Raw genomic sequence first — 23,933 nt, 5'->3', positions numbered from 1 at the left:
ATTCTTCGATTGAATATGAAAATCAAGCTTAAAACGAAAAAAAATATTTTCCTATTGAAGTACAAATAAAACTTAAAACGAACAAAAATTAAATAAACAATCAATGCAAACAAACATACAATAGATATTAATGTAAATTAATAAATAAATCTTAAAGCGAGTGAAACTTAAATCGTATAGAGAAATCAAGTCTGAAACGATTAAAATTTATTACAAACAAGGGTTGTGGTATCACCTTCTTCTCTCCCTGCAAAAGTCTAGAAGCTACCGTGTCGTTGATGCGTTTGTGGAAACAAAATGCGTCTTTAAAATTATTGGAAAGTATAATAAAGATAAAATTGAATATTTTATGTATAATCATAATAATTGTTGAAAGATCCATCAGTTCAAGAATTTATTTCGCTGTAATTGTATTTTTATTTTCAATGCTGTAAGAACTGGAAAATAAAGTATTTTTAATATAATCCGTTTTCATTTAAGCGCCAATGACGCAGTAGGCTTTTGATTTTTATTTACAGTTAGGGAAGTAGTCAGTATCAATCATTTTTTTATAGGAAAACTATATTCGTCTTTAACAACTTTTAAAAGAGCTAATAAATTAAACTGAATATTTGATGTATAATGATATTAATTGCTGAAAGCTCATCAGTTAAAATGTTACTATAATTTTAATGTTTTTTTAAGAGATAAGTAGAAAAGCAAATATTTGTCACAAAATTGGTTTTCAGCAAAGCGCCAATGACGCAGTAGGTTTTAGACTTTTACAGTGAGATAAGGAGGTCATACCCAAACTCTTGTTTGTGGTGAGTTTTGTTTGTTTCAAGCTTACTTTGCATATTCAATTTAAGTTTCACTCGTTTTAAGGTTTATTTATTAATTTACATTAATATCTATCGTATGTTTCTTTGCCTTGAATGTTTATTTAATTTCTGCTCCTTTTAAGTTTTATTCGTGCTTCAAAAGGAAAATATTTTTTTCGTCTTAAGCTTGATTTTCATATTCAATCTAAGCATTACTCGCTTTAAGATCTATTTATTCATTTATATCATTACTTTTTGTATGTTTTTGCTATGATTGTTTATTTGATTTCTTTTCGTTTTGGGTTTCATTTATTCTGTAATGTTAATTTCTTGTCGTTTTGAATTGCAATTTTAAAATGTATTTTTATATGCTGAGCTTAAGTTTGATATTGCATTTAATTTTATTTTAAAAACTTATTTTTTCGGAAAGTTTTTTTAATTAATCTACATACAATAGGTAACGGAAGCTAAAAAAAAAAAAAAAATAGGGGGGGGGGGGTGGTAAACAGACTTATAATTATGTGTTTGGGGAAGCGTCTAAATGTACTTCTCTATTCCTCCCAAGAGAGTATATGCTACATTTTTTAGAATAAGTTTACATGTTTCTTTTTTCTATCGGTCGTCCAACCAGCTCTTTCGTTAGTATGTAATATTTTCCAGCTACTAAGGTATACTTTTAGAACTAACCTTTAAACATAGTCAACTGACACATCACGACGCCGCTACATCAGTTTATTGACAAGGAATTTTATTAATTCAGCGCAGAACAGTCACAACGAATACATTCTAGGATCTTTTTATTAGCTTCTCGTACATTTGAAGCTTTCCTGATAGTACCTTCTCTGTAATTTATCCCTTTACTTGTAGAAATTGAAGGAACCTACATGTGTGATAATTGTGATGCCAGCTTTACATCTCAAAATAAACTGCGTATTCATCAGTTCTTAAGCTGTAGGAGTACCTCAATCTCTGACTTCTGGAAAGCCATTAAGAATGGTGGAGCATGTAAACAACCAAGACAAAATCCATCATTATCAGTCGAAAGATCTCAGTTGATATCCCCAGGAGAAATAGAAGACTATGTAACTAATTTTTCTGGACCGAGATATGGACAGCGAGGGCATATTTGTATCTACTGTGGAAAAGTCTATTCTAGACGATATGGTCTTAAGATACACATAAGGTCAGTATTCTGCATTTTTTTTTTTCGAATTTGGGGCAAAGTCGGAGCTGATTTTCTTAAATCAAGTGAAAATGACAGGGAAAAATGAAAAACGAGCTATGAAGTGCCATAAAGACAAAGGTAGGCCTATACTAAAGAAAACTGATATGTTTCTGTGGATGCTTGAATTATATAGGCTTATATTAGTTTTGAAAACGCTAAATTTCAACTGGCGTGGGGGGTGGGGGGGCTACTGGGTTCTGGGGGAAAGGGCAGTTGCTCCCCCTGCCCCATAGTAAATTACGCCCCTATTGCGTAGTCCTCAGTATCGCTATTTTGGCCCTTCGTTTCAAATCTGAACCATATGTACCTAATTTGAGACACCTGTTTCAAATTCGAACAAGCAGTAGCATGGAGTTCTATTTTACGCGTGAAAGAGTGGTTTTCATTTAATGTCAGTGACGCTTTGACTTAAGACATAAAACACCACTTTCTCTTTCAATTACTTTATGTCAGTGGAAACTGTCTCTGATTAGTTAAAAGTGATGTTATGTGATCACTTTAATTCAATCAAAGCCTTTTATTCCACGCCATGGTTCGTTCAAATTGGAGACAAATGGTACAGTTTTAGTAGCCGCCTTACAACACATGCGCATTGACAATGCGCAGCTGTTCTGGTCCAAAATGTGACACCGGAGGGTAATGTTTTCAAAATGACCACGATACGTATGGATCACGTTCACCACCCTGATCGTAGCATTGAAATTAAATAAAACAGACAAATTTTTTCAATTGAAAGTAAAGAGCAACATTAAAACTTTAAACGAACAGAAATTATTACGTATATAATCGTAATAATTACGCATCCCCTCCTCAATACCTCGCTCTTTATGCTAAAGTTTGGTTTTTTGTTCAAATTATTTAAGAATGACTCCTGAAACACAAGCGCCGTTTAATTAGAATAATAACCTTTTTTAATATTTCGGAAAAACTTTAGCGTAAAAGATGAGGTACTAAGGAGGGGGCAACTCCCCTCATATACTTAATAATTTCTGTTCGTTTTAATTTTTAATGTTGCTTGTTATTTGCAGTTGAAAAGGCTTTTTTTTTATTTAATTTCTGATCGTTTTTTTTAATAATGCCGGGAAATCCAGCTCCCCCTCCAGGGAAATTTCCTTCACCTACGAAAAATTCCTCCACGGAAACATCGTTCCACTTACAACACCCCCACCCCCCACCAAAAATCCCCTCCCCCAAAATGTCTTTGCTTCCCAATAGCCAATACTATATTTAGACAATGGGGAAAGTTCATAACTTGCAGCCGTTCCCCCGGGGGCTGTTGGGGGTCATTTTATCCTCAAAGACATAGTTATAAGATCTTTTGACTATATTGAACAAAATGGCTCTCGAAGTTTTGATCAGACGACTTTGGAAAAAAAGGGACGAGGGAGGGGCTAATTGCCCTCTAATATTTCTGGTCACTTAAAAAGGGCACTAGAAATTTTGATTTCCGAGCAAATGATCCTTCTCCTGACCTTCTATGATCACCGGTTTGATATGATCACCCCTGAGAAAAAAAACAACAACAAAGAACAGCAAAGAAACACCCATCCGTGATAATGCATCTGCCAAAAAATGCAAAATTCTACATTTTGTATATAGGAGCTTGAAACCTCTACTAGGGTCCTCTAGTCTAATATGTTGAATCTAATGGTTTGATTTTCATTCAGATCACTTGATGTTTTGAGGGTGTTTCCCGTTGTTTTTGAAAAATGGGTAAACTTTCTCAGGCTCGTAACTTTCGCTTCTTAATCACAGTTTGTTACCACGAACTGTTTGATGGCATCTTATTATGGTTTCAGAAAGGTCATTAGCTAGGAAGGGGAGAAAAATTTAGCCTTTTCTAATCGACTTATGCATAAATTTAGACAAGGCAAAATCTGCCCTCGCAATCTGTGTTTAAGCTCCTTTAGGAATAGAAACCGTATATTGCACCAATCAATACAGGTTTTTATACGATCTTATTTCAGTAATGCCACTTCCTAAGATTCTCCATAGGTGTTTAGGAGTCAAATTTATGTTTTACCGGCTATCATACAAACAAGACGTTTTTCTTAAATCCCTGCATTTTTTCATATTTAGTCGCTATTGTTACTTAAAGCAATTAACTAAATAAAAGATGAGAATATTTTGCCAATTTATTCGGATTTCATAGAGCCATCATCTTTTCATCATGATTCAAACGGTTATAGACGTGGGTCAAATCAATTAAATCAGCCGTAGGAAAAGGATTAAATTGCACAGAACCATATGTCCTAGAAAAAATGCCATTGAACTAGTATATATACAAAAAAATTATATAATTTGATTTAATAGTTTGGTTAAAAATTCCCCGAAAATTTCAGGTCAAAAATATTGATGATAACTTACTTCCCGGTTTTTTAGTGCCGTGGAATATTTTGAAATTATGTTCGATCTGTGTCTTTTTTCTTCATGATCGGAAATTAAAAGTATCCCATAGTGAGAGTAAATGCACATTGAGGGCCGAATAGTGGACACAAGCCATAGTCCGTTTTACTCGTTAATTCTGCCAGGGGTCCTCATAATTATTTAATTTTTTATTCTTCGTTTTATATGAAACTGAGTCCCGAAAATTGCTATTGAAGAAATGAAGTGGCCCTATATTCCGTTTATTGTCCTAGGTATATAAAGCAGAATATTTAAAAAATTTAATACCGTTCCAATGAGGATCCTGTACAAGATCCAAAGTGGATTAGAAATAATAAAGGCTTGAAATCCCTTTCCTTTAGCGTTAGCAGTATCCTGATAGTCTTATTTGATACCTTCCTTATTAGAAAATAAAAAAAAACGAGGCAAACAGTAATTTTGTATAACTCGATAGTCCCCAAGTCCGCTAATGAGAATCAGGGAACATTGGCCCTTTATCTACCCTTGAAAACCAATAATGTTTAAATTTATAACTTTTAAAGTTTGATAATATTTACTGAGGCTGCACGAAACCATCTATTTGAGAAGCTTTAAAATAATATTTTGTATTTAAGCCAGGTCAAGGAAAAAAAATTGAGGACAGAAGCGTTTGTTTGATTTGCAATAAATTCACCATGATTCTAGACCGACGTTAAAATTCTGAAAGAGAAAAATGGAATAATATAGTTCTACTAAGTATGCCACTTTCTGATAGTTGTCTCTAAGTAACCATGGCAATCTTCGGTATAAATAAATGTCTTTATTTCTTCTATAACTCATCGTCCGTAGCAACACGAACCTTGATAATATACAAGGGAAAGATAAGACACGTCTAAAATTCATTTTAAGTTAATCCTACTGCTTACTTTTTCTCTGAAATCTCATGTAGCTATTTCTAGAGTGACTAGAAAAATCCCCATACCACAACTTCTCACCGACTACAGCTCCTCGCCCAAAAAAACTCCTTACTCACGAAACCTCCAATTGCCGCGATTCTCCACTCCGCAATTCCCCACCAGTCGGAACTATAAATAATTTCAAGTTTAGACCGAACTCTAAGCAATTCTGTCTTGGAGGTTTGAGGCTGAAATTGCATTATTAGCGCCCTAAAGCAAAACACAGTACGTGTAACCTACATGGTGTAAAGGCCGTTAAGTGGCTCCTCAATATGTAGTCTGTATTCAAGGGTTTCTGAGGTTGTTTATTGCAAGGGATATAATAGAGTAATATAGAGTTAAACTCTAGGTGCTAAAAGTGCAAGAAAATTATTGGAGCTTAAAACGGTTCGTTTCTCGTTACCGAAACTCAAAAGTGATAAAAAAAACACGACTTGACGGTATACAATTTTGGCTCAAATTTGGATCTTCAGTATTTTCAGTAGAGAGTAGTTCCAATAGAGACAAATTCCAATAGGTTTTATAGCAGTACAAATCAGGAATTTGGCAAAAATTTTATTTGCTTATGTACCAACACCAGAAATGCTATCAAATCTGTAGTCTTCAAAATGAAAGTCAGTGTTTGTTCATCCTTAGACACCGAACATAAAAAAAACTTATAGGAACTTACAACATAAATTTTACAAATACCCTAACATATTGTGTGAACGTTTTGATGGTTATTCACAGCCAAATATCTCGAAATTTATACTCCTCAGGATACCCTTTTTCTGGTATGATTTCAAAGAGATTATTTTTAACTACTTGAAACCATATTTTTGATTTTGTCATTTTCCTGCAAAATAAAAAACTGTCTCTTCAGGCCACTGCAAATGTTCGTCTGGTAAAGCGAGAAAGTCGAATTTAACTCTGCTTTGTAAGCAGCCAGAATCTTGTGTCACTATGCTCTAGATGTCACTAGTTGGTAAAATTACACTAAGAAAGTCAAGGTAAGTTAGGTTGCCAGTGTATTGTAAACGAAAAAGTTACTTTATGTCATCGCAAGGACTATTATTGTAAAAAAAAAAAAAACTAGCTTAAAAAAGTGTTCTTTTAGCTCTACTCGTGCAACATAGCTGAAAATCAACAATTGGCTACAAATCAACTTGCAATAAACTTCAAGAAAGCTGAATGTGGAAAAATGAGCTGAATCAATAGTTGTCCAAATAGCACGAGTCATTTTCTTGTCTTTGCAGAGGAGGCGTAATTTAGTGTCTGATCAAGTAGAAAAGGAGACCAACTAAAATAAAACCAGAAAAAATAACTTACATGCCTTTTATATTATTATGCTTATTATCTAAAATACTTCTGATAATTTTAATGAAGAAAATTTACTATAAATTGTAAAAAAAACTAAAAAAGTTTTCACAAACTTCAATAAATGGATTTGAGCTTTTGTTAATTTTCATAAGCCATCAAAACCAGCAGAAGCAAATAAAGAGCTTCCATCACTGAAAGACCTTTCATAATTATTTATCGATTTTCTTCAAACATAGAATCATAGGCAGCGCAAAAGCGCTACCAAATTAAAGAGCGATGTGGGCACAGAGCAATATTTATTTATTTTTTATTTAATTTTTTTTAGACAAGAGCAATTCGTATAGAAGGAGCTGTCGTAGAAATTTCAAATTGGGCTCATTCGATTGGAAATTGAAAGGTCTAGTGCCTTTTTTAATATTTGAAAGTGATTGGAGGGCAACCAGCCCCCCCTCCGTACCAATAATTTTTCCAAACACATCCGATCAAGATCATGAGATAGCCATTTTGTTCAACGTTGTTAAAAAGTCCAGAAATTGTGTCTTTGAGGATGACCCCCGTCCCACAGCCCTCAGGACAGAGGTTATAAGGTATGCACTGGGGGCATATAAAGTTTTTTTTATAGAAAAGGTGGTCTTATGAACTTCTGAGGGGGCTCATTGGATCTGTAATCAGAAGTTATACTGCCCTTTTCAAGAGTCAAAGTGATCAAAGGGCATCTATCCTCCCCCACACGTCGTATTTTTCCAAAATGCATCTGATAGAAATGCTGAGATAGCCATTTGTTCGAAAAATAGTCAAAAAAAAAATAAACTGATGTGGTTATGCCTGCCTGAAGGAGATCCTTTTGTTTTTTTAAATGACACTCTAGTAATATTTTATGGGGATTATTGTGACTACTTTGTGATTCTGTGATTACTCTACGACGTGATAATTCTGTGATTAATTTGATTTTCTGTGATTACTTTTGAATTTCCGTAAATTTTTCGAACTCGCTTAGTCCCAGGAGGTGTGGAGGTGTGGGCTGGAAAGGTAAGCAAAAAACGCTGTGTATGAACAATATTATAAATGGTAATTTTGAAAAAAAATTGTTGCTCTACAGCGCTGTAGAATCACCGGTTGTCAGTATTGGCATGTATTGAAAGTCTTGGCAATCGCGTTCGTTTTGCAACCCAATATCGTTCATTCTTCTTCAATTTCGAGCTTTTGGAATTTTTGCAAACTTTTTGCAATTCCCCTACTATGTTTCCTCTGGTTTTGCAAGTTTTTTCTGGATAAAGTGCTTCGTCATATTTTACTTTTATGCTTTTTTATTCTTAATAAAAGACAGCTTCTTGCAGCCCCATCATCATTCCCCCCCCCCCCTAAAATACCATTGTAAGTGCTTTAGCAGAATTCTGTAAACATATTCTTAGGAAAATTATATAACCTAATACCTAGTGGCAACGTAGTGGATAACACAGTTTATAGACAGTAAGCTTATCGCAGATAATTTCTGGTCTTCGGTCTCGGTGCGAACAAAAAGCTCCTCCCACTTGTTTCTGCCTTAGCGGATTAGTCTGTTATCGTCAATCACTGAGAAATGGTTACCAAGTGCATTATTCGTAATTGCGAAAGCAGAAAAAAACTTGGTGAGCCAGCCAAGTGGTTTGCAAGCGTCCCATCTCACAGGTATTAATTAATTTATATACAAATTATTACTTAATCTATTATTTACGTGAACGCAACTGATCGGCCTATGTAGGATTTTATCAAAAAGGGGGCGGGGGGGTTGATGAACTTTGTGAAAATAAGGAATTTTTTCTTCTTCTAATAACTGGTGGGGTAGGTTTGATGGTTTCAGGGGCGGATCCAGGATTTTTTTAGGGGGGGGGGGCGCAAAATAGGTTGATCTGACAAACTTACGTTATGAGCAAGTTTAAATAATGCAAACTTGCGTTAATTAGGTAAATTACACTACTTTAGACTACTTTACGGGGGTAACCCTCGCCCCCCCTCTGGATCCGCAACTGGATAGTTTATAATTTTTTTTTCACGTCGTGATATTTATTTTCTCAGATTGTAGTTCCTATGATATTTGAAAAATCTAGTCACCTGTTTTGGCGGAGAGCCTAGATAAAACTAGTTTTGTTTTCAATCAATGTTTTCATATGAAATGGGCAGACCTTTCCTGAACTTTAAACAATAAACACCTCTGTTTGAATTATCTGTTTGAATTTAGTTTGAATTATTGTAGGCTTCTATTTCTACTGATCTTAAGTTTAATATGGCCTTTACTATTCTTTAAAAAAAACTTTCTTTTTCGTAAAGTTTTCGTAGTATATATATATATATATATATATATATATATATATATATATATATATATATATATATATATATATATATATATATATATATATATATATATATATATATATATATATAAAAATATATATATATATATATATATATATATATATATATATATATATATATATATATATATATATATATATATATATATATATATATATATATATATATATATATATATATATATATATATATATATATATATATATATATATATTTATATCGGCGCGTACAAACAACTCCTCTCATTTGATCTGCCATTAGCGGTCCAATTACCCTGGAACACGTATTTTGGCAGAAACTTTCTCAAAATGCCTTTGAAACCAACTTGAGACTTCGAAACCTATTTTTAATTCCTAAAAACATCTAATAATAACATTACACTACTAACTACCGATTTTCATGTATGTATTGGAATAAATTAATTTAAAATTATTTTCTTCAAAATTAGTGTTCCAACGTTGAAGCCAAGTTTCGCGTCCAAGAGAAATCTGACTTGTCTACCCGCGAAAAGATCTGATAACGCCTATGTTTCTATCTGCAAAAACGTTCTCCGGAGCACTCGCACCCCTGTCCGGGTTTTTATAATGATAAAAACCCGAGAGATAGAGAATGATCATACTGCTAATTATATAAACTGTGGTGGATAAGGACAAGTTTCACGATTAACTGTTCTCAGGTTGGATCCCGCGTGTCGCTAGGAATATGAAAGCAGTGGAAAATATCTCATAATTTTTTGATGTTTGTCAAACTAGAGAATTTAAACAAAATAAGATTGTGAAGGAATTTTCACAGTTCCAAACTGTTCATAATCCCATAAAAAAATATGAAGTTTTGTATATAACCTGAAATTGTGTCCAACCGATCGGAAGGGGGTGGGTTTGTTACTCAAAGAACAATACATATGTCATCTTTTAATCCATATGTCATATATATATATATATATATATATATATATATATATATATATATATATATATATATATATATATATATATATATATATATATATATATATATATATATATACACGAACATTCGTATATATTTATACTGAGGTCAACAGTCATAATGAAATTATATGGAGAAGGAACAAGCTAAAGTCAGGAAGAAAAATTTATAATAAAAAAATAGGTAAATAATAATAGAAGCTATATCCTTTATAATTTATTTATGTGATTAAAAGATGACATATGTATTGTTCTTTGAGTAATAAACCCACCCCCTTCCGATCGGTTGGACATAATATCAGGTTATAAACAAAACTTTATCTTTTTATATGGGATTATGAACAGTTTGGAACTGTTACTGTAAGGAGCTAATTATCGGTTATAACCAAGGTTATACCCAAGCATTGAGGAGGGGGTGAGTTAGTTGAGCCGGAATTTTCGATTTTATGCTAGGCCTTTTCCAAGCATCATGATCAATTTTTTGACATTATAAGCCCCCTCTCCCTCTGAGGTCTCTCATATCAATCTTGAGACGTTAAACATAGAGTGGGGAAGTCTTCCTTTTATAATAAGTGAGGCAGATTTAGATGTTGAGCTGTCTGTAGTAAAATTGTAGTAAAAAAGATGGAGCTGCAAATCCTTCCTTACGATTTCTCCTAATTCTATGCTTACATTGACGCGTCTACCTCATTCCAGTGTTGGAGCAGTGCGTCAGTTTTCTGAGTTAAATACGATAAAGACCCCAATCTGCAATAGACTCAATCCGAAAACTGTTACTGATCTTATGCATGTCAGAAGAGCAATTCCTTACCCAAGTTCTAGGGAAATCCCATATACCCTTGTAAGGGAAGCAAGAAACTGGAAAAAGTAAACTGCCAAGTTAACCATGCTCTGAAATTGATTTTGTTTGCTTCGCTGTATAAATATCTAATATGTTGTGTCTTAGATCTAGACCAAAAGTAAGTTTTAAATGAAGTCCTAAGCGATTATCTCCTTGAGTTGCTTAGCTATATTTGTTAAATAAAAATATAATCTTTGCTTGTCCGTTTCTTCTAACTATCCTAAATTACATCCAAATCAACGTCAAATTGAAAACAAGCTAAGGCAAACCTTGTCAGAACTTGAATAAATGCACACTATGCATACACCTGATCTGTTTCATTCCTCCACATGATCTCGAGGATTTTTTTTAAGGTGAAAGAAACTCAACTTAATTATTTATTTTCTTTCTTCTTGCGTAAAAACTAAGTGTCATTCAAAATTGCTCTAGAAAAAAGGCACCAGAATCAACTCAATTTCTTTCTCTTGCATAGTTGTTTTTGCTGCAAAAGCAAAAAAGGTTACAATTCACTAATATCTAGAAATGTGGAGGGAGGATTTTCAAATTGTTTAATTAAGATACAAAAAAGGTACCTTTTAAAATTTGGAGGGAGGTTTTTTAATGAGATCACATAAAAATATTTTTTTCAAATCATACAGACACCCCCCCCTCCTTTAAGTACCACTCTTGATAGTGAAATAAAGGCTCCCTGCCTTCAAAAGCGCCTTTCCTATCAAAAGTTACGTTTTTAAGAGCTTCGAAGCTACGAAATTTTTGGTCTGGTGGCAACCCTGGTACTCGGGGGTAAACATCCAACAAAGTTTACAGACATAGCCGAATATAGTAGAGAATTAGTTGAGCAACAACCTTGCTAACGCAACACCTTTCTTCATGACTCCGCCTTCGCGCACACGCAATGACAAATTTTGAGTACCTATGCTGTGCTGTGGTAGCAACTGAAGCAATTGTTCCGAGGATGCTTTGGGAACCTTCCCAAAGCACCTGCTGCGATGTGTCCCAATTCACTAAAATAAAGGACAGTTAAGCTGCAAGATTTTTTTCCTATTTTTTTTTTTTTTTTTGTAATTAAGATGCAAAAATAAAACAACATTGAGAAAAAAAAACAGTGGGTGACTACTTCGCTGCGTATGTGTTCTGTTATGCTTGTGTTCTGTGATGCAACATGTTCTGTTATGCTTGAATCGTTGTTATTTATATAAATTAAATTAAAAAAAAAAAATTTGAACTGAAAGTAAGGAGCGATATTAAAACTTAAAACGAACAGAAACTATTCCGTATATGAAAGGGGCTGTCCCCTCCTCAAAGCCTCGCTTTTTACGCTAAAGTTTGACTCTGTCTCACAACTTTATTTTTTAAACAATGAAAAACTTTAGCGTAAAGAGCGAGGCGTTGGGGAGGGGACAGCCCCTTTCATAAACGAAATAATTTCTGTTCGTTTTAAGTTTTAATGTCGCTCCTAACTTTCAGTTAAAAAAAAAACTTGTTTTTTTTACTTAATTTCTTAATGTTTTTAAATTAATGAAGGTTTTGATTTTGGCTCACCGTACATGAATAATACAAAAGAATTTTGCATATTAATTCTCTTTTTTTTGCTAAATGGCTTTCTCGAAAGTTGTTTAATTTTATTTACGAACGTTTTATTAGTAATAAATATACGTAACCGTAACGAACTTCTATATTCGTATATTTTTTTACGTATATTAGGGGGGTTCACCCCCCTAGTCAATATCTCGCTCTTTCCGCTAACTGTCAGATTTTTTTTTCCAATTCGTTAAGAATGACTCCTTAATCACAAAGGTCGTTAATTAGAATAAAAAGCTCTTATGAAAGTACTAAAAAGACCTTTAGAGTAAAGAGCAAGGTATTGTCTAGGGGGCGAAGCCAATCTCATACGTAATAGTTTTTGTTCCTTTTAAGTTTTGATGTTGAAAAGTTTTCAGTTGAAAAGTTTTTCAGTTGAAAACTTGTTTTTTATATAATTTCTAATCATTTTTTAAATCATGCTGGGAAATCCAACGCCCCCTTAATAGCAATATTCCTTCCCCCATGAAAACTTCCTCCATGGAAAGATCCTCCCACGTAACCCCCAATCCCACCTTCAATACCAGAAAAATTCCCCCTGAAAACGTCTGTATACTTCCTAATAACCAATACAATATGTAAACATTGGGCAAAGTTCATAACTTGCAGCCCTTAACCCGGGGAATTTGGGGGATTAAGTCATCCTCAAAGACATAGTTATTGTATTTTTCGACCATGCTGAACAAAATGTCCACCACAAAATTTTCAAACAGTTCGTGGTAACGAACTGTAAGTAAGGAGCGACCCGGCTCAATGGTAACCGAAACTCTAGAAAACGGGTTTTTGATACCAATAGATACATCAAAAGAATCAGATTTCAATGCTAAATTCAAATATATAACTTTCATCAAGTTTAGTCCTACCCATCAAAAGTTACGTGCCTGAAAAAATTTGGCTGATTTTCCAAAAAAGGAGGAAAGACCCCCTATAAGAACCTTAATGAAAATCACACCATCATATTCAGCGTATCAGAGAACCCTACTGTAGAGGTTTCAAGCTCCTATCTACAAAAATGTGGAATTTTGCATTTTTTGCCAGAAGAAAGATCATGGATACCTTTTTTTTTTCCAGGGGTGATCGTATTGACCCAGTGGTCCTAGAATATCGTGGTAGGACTCATTGGAACGGAAATTAAAAGTTCTAGTTCTCTTTTTGAGTGACCAACAAACTGGAGGGCACCTAGGCCCCCTCCTACGTTAATTTTTTCCCAAAGTCACCTGATCAAAAATTTGAGATAGCCATTTGTTCAGAATGGTTGAAAACATGATAACTATGTCCTTTAGGATGACTTAATCCCCCGAAGTCCCCGAGGAGAGGGCTGAAAGTTATGAACTTTACCCAACGTTAACATTTTGGAAGTATTGGTTATTAGGAAGTATACAGACATTTTCAGGGAGGATTTTTTCTGGTAGTAGGGGGGGGGGGGTTGAGTGAGTCAGGGGTTATGTGGGAAGATCTTTCCATGAAGGAAGTTTTCCTGGGGGAAGGGAGATTGCTATGAAGGGGCGCCGGATTTCCCAGCATTATTTAAAAAAAAGGATCAGAAATTAAATATAAAAAAAACAAGTTTTCCAACTGAAAATAAGGAGTAACATCAAAACATAAAACGAACAGAAAATATTACGTGTATAATTGGGTTCACCCCCTAGTCAATACCTCGCTCTTTAAGCCAAAGATTTTTTAGTACTTTCATAAGAGCTTTTTATTCTAAATAACGGCCTTTGTGATTAAGGGGTCATTCTTAAAGAACTGGAACAAAAAAGTGACCTTTAGCTTCAATAGCGAGGTATTGACGAGGGGGCGAGCCCCCTAATATACGCAATAAAAATATACGAATATAGAAATTCGTTACGTAAGTTAATTCCTAAGTTACCAATATTTATTACTAATAAAAACGTTTATAAATAAAGTTAAACAAGTTTTGAGAAAGCCATTTAACCAAATGAAATTAAAATTAATATGCAAATTTTGTTTTAATTATTCTTGTACGGTGAGCCAACATCAAAACCTGCATTAATTCAAAAACTTTCATAAATTAAATAAAAAAAACAAGTTTTTTTTTAACTGAAAGTAAGGAACTACTTTAAAACTTAAAACGAACAGAATTTATTACGTATATGAAATGGAATATCCCCTCCTCAACGCCGGGCTCTTTACGCTAACGTTTGAATTTCTCACCACTCTTATTTTTTTTAAACAATAAAAAACTTTAGCGTAATGAGCGAGGCGTTGAGGAGGGGATAGCCCCTTTCATATACGGAATAATTTCTGTTCGTTTTAAGTTTCAACGTCGTTCCTTACTTTCAGTTAAAAAAATTGTTTTTTTTTATTTAATTGCAGATAGGAGCTTGAAACCTCTACAGTAGGGTTCTCTGATACGCTGAATCTGATGGTCTTACTTTCATTAAGGTTCTACAACTTCTAGGGGGTGTTTTCCCATTTTTTGAAAATAAGGCATTTTTTGCAGGTTCGTAACCTTTGATAGGTAAGACTAAACTTAATGAAACATATACATTTGAAATCAGCATAAAAATCTGATTCTTTTGATATGTCTATTGCTATCAAAATTCCTTTTTTAGGATTTCGGTTACTATTCAGCCTCGTCGCTCCTTACTTACAGTTCGTTACCACAAACTGTTTGAAAGTGGGACAGGCAGGACAATTCAGAACAAAGTCATCAAAAAGTAACAGCTTTATTTAACAGCTTTGAAAACAAAGCCCAGGTATGGGGTAGTCATACTTATAACCTAAGTATGAGGTAGTCACCCCACCCCTCAAAATTTTGAAAAATACCCTTTTTGCATCTTCATTTTTAATGAAAAAAAACCTGTCCCCTTCCATTACTATACGTGATACCACAATTTTCGTGCATCGTATATGCCATAATTTAGCAAAATTGCCATAGAATTACCCAAAGTTACCGTTCATAGCAGCAAGGCCCATCTAAGAATAATTTAGATAGCACAATGGGCACATTGACTTGAAAAGTTTCAGGCAATCCTAATTTTGCCGCTGTTCTGTTCACTAGCTACAAGCCAAAACGGTGATTGCCAACAAAACATTTATAATGTTTTCTTTTATTATGAATTCTTGTGCCATGACAACTCTCTATTGCTCATATTGGTATTACATTTCAGCTTGTAAGATGTTTTTCTTTGGATTTTTTTTATTTTATGCAAGCAGAAAAATAGCATCACAACAAATGGTAAATGATTCTGATGCTCTGATACACACCTAAATTTGGCTTTTTATATAAATTAAATTAAAACAAAATATTCCAACTGAAAATAATGAGCAACCTTAAAACCTAAAACGAACAGAAATTATTACGTATTTGAGGGGGGTTGACTCTTCCTCAATACCTCGCTCTTTACGCTACAGTTTGAATTTATATTCCGGTCCTTTAAAAAGACTCCTGAACACACAAGGGCCGTTTAATTAGAATAATAAGGTTTTTTAAAAGTTCTAAGAAAACTTTAGCGTGCCTTTAACAATTAATCGAGAACCTGAGAACTTTAACCTGAGAACAATTAATCGTGAAACTTGTCCTTATCCACTACGTTGCCACTAGGTATTAGGTTATATAATTTTCCTAAGAATATGTTTACAGAATTCTGCTAAAGCACTTACAATGGTATTTTAGGGGGGGGGGGGAATGATGATGGGGCTGCAAGAAGCTGTCTTTTATTAAGAATAAAAAAGCATAAAAGTAAAATATGACGAAGCACTTTATCCAGAAAAAACTTGCAAAACCAGAGGAAACATAGTAGGGGAATTGCAAAAAGAGTGACAAAATTCCAAAAGCTCGAAATTGAAGAAGAATGAACGATATTGGGTTGCAAAACGAACGCGATTGCCAAGACGTAAAACAATATTTCAATACATGCCAATACTGACAAACGGTGATTCTACAGCGCTGTAGAGCAACAATTTTTTTTCAAAATTACCATTTATAATATTGTTCATACACAGCGTTTTTTGCTTACCTTTCCAGCCCACACCTCCACACCTCCTGGGACTAAGCGAGTTCGAAAAATTTACGGAAATTCAAAAGTAATCACAGAAAAATCAAATTAATCACAGAATTATCACGTCGTAGAGTAATCACAGAATCACAAAGTAGTCACAATAATCCCCATAAAATATTACTAGAGTGTCATTTAAAAAAACAAAAGGATCTCCTTCAGGCAGGCATAACCACATCAGTTTATTTTTCAGACACATATGTTTATTTATGCCAGAGTGAGGGGCGGATCTCATAAATACCCAAACTCATCCAAACAGCTATAATTCAAATGGACTCTATTAATAACGGTTGTGTTACAAAAAATTCGCTTTTTGTCAAAACTTCTTATTTTGTTACTACTACTTTTACCCAAGCCGCTCTTTGAAGCAAAAAATAGAAAAAAAGTAGAGTAAATAATTAAAACCCACGTTATATTAAAAAAAAAAACAGAAAACTATACTAGCACTACCACTACTGGTAACTCATTGTAGGAAAGGGAAAGTGCTACTTTAGTTCATTAAGGCAGTGCAAATCTGCGTCAGTTTCCAAAATAAGAGCCAAAACGTAATCTTAAAACGCATCAACGAGCTTTAGCGCTGCCACTATTGACACATCCTCGGTAATCACTTTTCGAAGAACACTCTGTGACAAGGGGATTTGAGCCACAGTCCCCATAGCTGGGCATGTATGATGTATTGAACATAGCGGCAGATTTTGTTCTTGTTTTGGAGTCAGAAAATTTTACGACACGAATCTTCTGAAAAATTTTCTTAAAAGTGTTTCTTTACTAGATCCACTTTTGAAAACAATCCTTATTTTTAGATGTGTTTTGATTTATTATAATATCGGAAAATGCAAAAAAAAAAAAAAAAATCACTAGTAGACTATAACCAAGACCACTGAAAAAAATTCTTTAGTTTTATTTTTATTAATAAACGGGTCACATAAATACAATAGTTAAATTTACATTTAATACTAGAAAAAAAATAAACACTGTCACTTTACATTCACAATAAGTCCCGACGTAAATTAGTGTGGTTGTGACGACCCCAAAAAACACTAAATTTCCTATTATCCCTTCCTAACTATTATTAAAGTTCCTCGGAAAGTCTCTTACTCCCCCTCCTCCCTCGCCCCAACTAAACAATTAATCAACCATTCTAAAAACAATAAGTTTACAGAAAATGAACCCCGCATTCGTAATCTACAACTCATAGATTACGAACACACGAACGACAGTTTAGATCAGTGGTTCCCAACCAATTTTGGGCCATGTCCCATCTAGGCATTTTTAAAATCCTAATACTCCCTCATGATATTTAAATTTTGTTATTCAAAATTTTGCGTGATACCTGAAAGAAACTTAAAAGGCCATTAACTTGACTTTTTATTTTTATTTTTTTTTGTCCTCTAGGAATATTTTTTACTAATAAAAAATATTATCTGAATATAACAACAATACTTTCCTATTATATGGGCACTTCAAAAAAGTCAAGTTTGGTTAATGCTAATGAAATAAAATAAAATAGGATGTATAAATAATAGTTTATAAACATATTTGGGCCATATATTTGCACATCAGGGGGGGGGGGTAAAGTATTGCATATATTAAATACGTAACCAAACCTAACCAAGGTACCTTTTTCTCCCCCTAAACCCCAAAAAACAACAGTTTAAATATTGTAAATTCAATGAGAAACCACGCTCTTCGATCAATTTAGATAACAATTACCCGCTTTACGAGTCTCCATAACTACATTCATTCGACTGTCTATAGCCGAAGTGCCCATATAATGGGAAAGTACCATAACAACTTTTATACAATGTGTGGCGTCATTGCATTGCTATCAAGTATCTTTTTTGCTCTTTAAAGGCATATGAATGTGACGTCATTCACGTGAAAAACGTTTTTTTTTTTCCAAAATTAAGGCTCTAGATTATGTGTCACTCAAAGGGCGCAGGTCCTACCCATGAGCCACCAAAATTTTACCATGGCCCACCGGTGAGGAAAGCGCCCCAGGTTGGGAATAACGGGTTTAGATAGATAAGATTTATTCATAATTAATTAATCATACAATGAATACCTTCTTATAAGGCTCCTAGGCCTGTAAAAATGGGGGAATAAATACGTTTCAATTAACAGTAAATCAATAGAAGAAGAAAATTAAACATATTGACCAAATTCAGCTGAAAGCAAGGAGCAACATCAACATCAAAACTTAAAACGAACAGAAATTATAACGTAAATGAGGGAGGCTGCCACATTTTCAATACCTTGTTCTTTACGCTGAAGTTTGGCTTTTTGTCCCAATTCTTTAAGAACGACTCCTGAAACACCAGGGCCGTTTAATTAGAATGAAATAAAAAACGAGTTTTTTCAACTGAAAGTAAGAATCAACACTAAAAATTAAAAACGAATAGAAATCACTACGTATATGAGGGGCGTTGCCCCCTCCTCAGCACCTCGCTCTTAACGCTAAAGTATTTGGCACTGTAAAAAAACCACTTATTAGGACAAAATTTAAACTTTTGTGAAAAGAGCGAGGTGTTGGGGAGGGGGCAACTCCCCTCATATACCTAATAATTTCTATTCGTTTTAAGTTTTAATGTTGCTCCTTACTTTCAGTTCAAAAACTTGTTCTTTTTTAATTTAATTTCTGATCGTTTTTTTAAATAAACACCAGGATATCTGGCTGCACCTCCATGGAAAAATCCCTCTCCCCATGGAAATATCCTCTGGACAATTCAAGCCTGGCGAAAACTTAAAGACCTTTCCCCAGGGGCTGTGCGGGGTCATGTTATCTCCAAAAACATAGTTATTGGGTCTTTCAACATTGCTGAACAAAATAGCTATCTCAAAATTTTGATCAGACGACTTTGGGGAAAAAGGGTGGCGAACCAGGGGCCTAGTTGCCCTCCAATTTTTTTTGTCACTTAGAAATGGCACTAGAACTTGTCATTTCCGTTAGAATGAGCCCTCTCCCGACCTTCTAGGCACACTGGGTCAACACAATCACCCAATAAGCTTTTTAAAAGTTCTAAAAAAAAAACCTTAGGATTCTCTGAATCTGATGGTGTGATTTCCATTAAGATTCCTTGTTTTTTATGGGGTGTTTCCCCCTTTTTAGAAAATCAGGCAAATTTTCTCAGGCTCCTACACTTTAATGGGTAATGCTAATATTAATGAATCCTATATATTGGGAATCAACATAAAAAGACAATTCTTTTGATATATCTGTTGATATCAAAATTTCGTTTTTTTTTGTTTCGGTTACTATTAAGCCGCGTCGCTCCTTACTTACAGTTCCTTACCACGAACTGTTTGATGAGTAGGATATTACTAACTAGTTTGTATACATTTTTTGTTTTGCAGGACTCACACCGGATATAAGCCACTAGAGTGTCCAGTATGTCAAAGAAATTTTGGTGATCCTAGCAACCTTAACAAACACGTTAGGTTACATTCGAATGGCTATACTCCATACAGGTATTCTCCAAGAATTCCTCATAATTTTCTAAAATCACTGTTCTGTTGATTTTTCTTGGCTTTGCGTACTCCTTCAAATAAGACTCCTTACATCTAGCAAATAAGACTCCTTCCCCCCCCCCCTATAAAAATTAAGAACCAATAAATTCGCCTTCAAAACGCATCAGTTTATTGGTCCTAATTAAATAAAAAAAAAGTTTTTTCAACTGAAAGTAAGGAGCAACATTAAAACTTAAGACGAACAGAAATTATTACGTATATGAAAGGGGTTGCCTCCTCCTCAACACCTCCTCACTCTTTACGCTAAAGGTTTTGAGTACTTTTTGAAAAAAGCTTCTGATTATTCCAATAAACGAACATAGTGTTTCAGAAGTCGTTCTTAAAGAATTAGGACAAAATTCAAACTTCAGCATAGAGAGCGAGGTGCTGAGGAGGAGGCGACCCCTTTCATATACGTAATAATTTCTGTTTCTTTTTAAGTTTTAATGTTGCTCCTTACTTTCGGTTAAAAAAACTCCCCCAGTGTATTGTTTCCCCTAGAAAACTCACTCCCTCGAAACGTCCCTTCCCATGGAAAATCCCACCAGCAGAAAATTTGCCCTCCCCACCCGAAAAATGTATACATACTTCCCAATAACAAATACTATACGTAAATAATGGAATAATTTTAACTTAAATACCTTTCCCCAGGGATTGTGGGGGGTTATCATGTCTCCAAAGGCATAGTTATTCTGTCTTTCAACTATGCTGAACAAAATGGCCATCTCAAAATTTTGATCGGACGATTTTGAGAAAAACCGGTCGTGGGAGGAGGCCTACTTGCCCTCCAATTTTTATGGTCACTTAAAAGGGGCACTAGAACTTTATTTTCCGTTCTAATGAGCCCTATCCCGATATTCTAGGACCACTAGATCGATACGATCACCCCTGGAAAAAAAATAAACGCATCCGTCATTGTTCTTCTGGCAGAAAATACAAAATTCCACATTTTTGAAGATATGAGCTTAAAACCTCTATAGTAGAGTTCTCTGATACACTGAATCTGACGGTGTGATTTTCATTAAGATTTTATGACTTTTAGGGAGTGTTTCCCACTTTTTTCGAAAATAACGCAATTTTTCTCAGGCTTGTAACCTTTGATGGATAAGACTAAACTTAATTAAACTTATATATTTGAAATCAGCATAAATATTCGATTCTGTTGATGTATCTATTGATATCAAAATTCCGCTTTTTAGAGTTTGGTTACTATTGAGCCGGGTCGCTCCTTTCTTACAGTTTGTTACCTCTAACTGTTTGATAATTGTTTGAATGTTACTTATTATTTTGCGCGCTTCCCATACTCAAATTCTAGATACGTCCTTACCGTTTTCACAGCTACATGGGTACTGAACCCTCATAGGGTAGGGTTACCAACTTTTGAAAAATTCTACCAATGAAAAATTAATAAGGTGAGCAATTCTAGTCCTAAGGAGAGACTATGGCCCCCTCCAGATTTTTCTACTATGTCTCCAGATTATTAACATGGACGTTGAGCTGTATACATTCTATTCCCTGGATCACTCTGCACCAAAAAAGATGTCCTTTTAGAGAAAGCATGGCTCCAGAAGAGTTCTAGATTTGCTAGCAAAAACATTTTAAGGTATACGGCAGTGCTTCCATTTCTACTATATTTTAGAGTAGACTGCTTTATTTCGAATGTTTCTCCTCTTATATTTTTAGACCTACTTTACTACTTTATTTCTACCTTAAATTTGGATTTTCCACTTTTTTCCTTGCCGAGCCTATGGATTTTTGTTACGGAAATAGGAATTTCGGATACAACGGCGGGATTTTGGCAAAAGCGATTGACAAACGTTCTTGTTATTGTCGGACTTGGAAAGACCCGCGAAATTTGAAACAAAGTAACACACGGGAAGGGACTGAAGGTTCGATTTTTGGAACTGGGTGGCATCCATGAAGACGCCAAGTGGAGTGCTTAAGTTCATTAGCGTTCGGTTTATTTTTGGACTTCCCGGCTCAAATGTCGTTGTGGAAAGACTTTCCAGCGTTCTGAAAACAGTAAAAATGAAAAGAGAAATGGGCTCAAAAACGTAACTTTGGCTGCGACGATTTCTGTCAAGTAAGGGATGAAGCGTAAAGCCCCCCCCCCCCCTACGTTCATCGAGAGTTTAAAGCGTCAGAGAGAGAATGCGTCACTTTTTTAGGCATTGGGAAAGACGATGGAGACGGCAACGACAACGCTGACTCGGGGTATTAATATTTGTATTTGGTGTTTTCTCTTAAACCTTATTATTTAGTAATTCTCATTAACTTTTTCTGAATACAAATTAAATTGCGTCTACATTCGGCATTTTCTCTGCTTAAATATAAAAAAAAAAGTCAAAACAAAAATAAAGTGTGAAAAAGCGACCGATTGGATATCATTCATGGCAATCCTTTGTACCGATCAAATAAAAACAAGGGTGTTGCAAAAGTAGAAATAGAGAAGGAAAAAATAATGGCAAAAAAAAACAAATAAATAAAATATATTTATGGGGTCCAGAATCTGAGATCTGGACTCGGAATCTATAAATCTAAACCGAACGAAACTAGTAGATAAATATGAAGTACTGCTTTAAACGTCAAAAGACGATATTTTGGTACATGTAAAACGTTTTTTTGTGTTTTATTATCATTTTTTTTTCCAGGAGTTATTGTATTTATCTAGTTGTCACTTTGAAAAAGATTAAATTTTTTACACAAGGAGCCAAATATATTGTTGCTTGGTATTCTTAAAATATTGAATTAAAACGTTTTATTTGATTTTCATAGAGTTGCAAAATAAGTCGTCTTGAACAAATGCTATTAAAAGTCAACCTAATAAGTCTTTACTTGTAACTTGGAAAGAAGTCAGAAAATAGAAAAAATTTCAGAGATGTTTGTATTAAGAATAGGGACTTTTACGGATTTTCCATCAGCCTTTTAGAGATTAAAAAAACTTGAAAGGGTACCACGGATAAAATAGCGTAAGGATTAATTTTGTTTGAATTGCGGTTCCAATAGTAAGCACGATAACATACTTACCGGATTTTGTCCTACTATAATTCTACTCTTTTTTTTCGCACTTAAATACTTTATTCCCAAATTAGTGGAATCGAAGCACTGGTATACGGTTTATAAATCACCATAAATAAATTTTGAAATTATTAAAAGTATAAAAAAACAGCCAAAGTGACTGTTTAAACTCAAATTCAGGTCCCACCCCACTTATCAGCAAGGCTTCCAGTATAACCAAGGCCGTATCCTGGGGGGGGGGTACCCGTTTTGGACCCCCCCCCCCGAAACTTTTGACCGACTCGAAAATAAGTCGAAAATTAGTAAATCCTAGGTAAAAATCAGTAAAATTAGTCGAAAACTGAGTCAAAAATTAGTAACCCCCCCCCCAAAAAAAAAAAATTCAAAAATTAGTAAAAACCCCCCTGAACAAAAATCCTGGATACGGCCCTGAGTATACCTATAACTAATTATAGAGAATAGTAGTCTGTTTATAGACGCTTCCCCTCTATAGAGGAGGAGTGTCCGTAGCTGGGTTGGCCTCAGTCAGCTTGGTGCAGAAGCGAGTAGAAGTAGTGGTAGTAGTAGTCTATCTAGGCAATAAAATAATAAGATATGCTTCAATTACCGACAAAGCTTATGTTTATTCTTTCAGGTGCCGAGAATGCAACAAGGTTCTAGTCAGAAAACGAGATTTAGAAAGGCATTTAAAAACAAGGCATCCAAACACAAAAGCGGATGATACAACTGGAAAGTGAAAGAGTTCGCCAGCTTCGGTGAAAGTTAGAACTATAGCATTGATTTCATGTAATAACAATGAAGATAGAACAGCTGCAAATTGTCATTAGTGCTTTCAGCGATTTTTTTTTAGGCTTCATTTACCAGTCAATATCGAAGAAAACTGCTCTTTAAACATTGAGGAAACAGTACGGACTGTTGTGCTTGTATACATTTTTAATAAATTACGTATTGAAATAGGATACTAATACTATTACTCACAACTCACAGCAGTACCAAGCTGCCTGAGGCCAACACA

General features: G+C 34.4%; 1 protein-coding gene across 1 annotated transcript in view; it reads left to right on the top strand.

The window, feature by feature from the left end:
* Positions 1 to 23,858, top strand: part of LOC148955595 (uncharacterized) — a 60,033-nt gene extending 36,175 nt beyond the window's left edge. Inside the window, exons 6-8 of the mRNA XM_089107721.1 lie at positions 1,668 to 1,983; positions 19,748 to 19,861; positions 23,553 to 23,858. Coding sequence (XP_088963847.1) covers positions 1,668 to 1,983; positions 19,748 to 19,861; positions 23,553 to 23,655 — 533 coding nt within the window. The 3' untranslated portion in view covers positions 23,656 to 23,858. The remainder of the gene's footprint in view (positions 1 to 1,667; positions 1,984 to 19,747; positions 19,862 to 23,552) is intronic.
* The last annotated feature ends 75 nt before the right edge of the window (positions 23,859 to 23,933 follow it).

Source organism: Artemia sp. Qi Xiang Cuo, chromosome 2 (assembly GCF_049724085.1).
Source record: "Artemia sp. Qi Xiang Cuo chromosome 2, ASM4972408v1, whole genome shotgun sequence".
NCBI classification, from domain to species: Eukaryota; Metazoa; Arthropoda; class Branchiopoda; order Anostraca; family Artemiidae; genus Artemia; species Artemia sp. Qi Xiang Cuo.
This window is presented reverse-complemented; position numbering and strand designations above follow the sequence as displayed.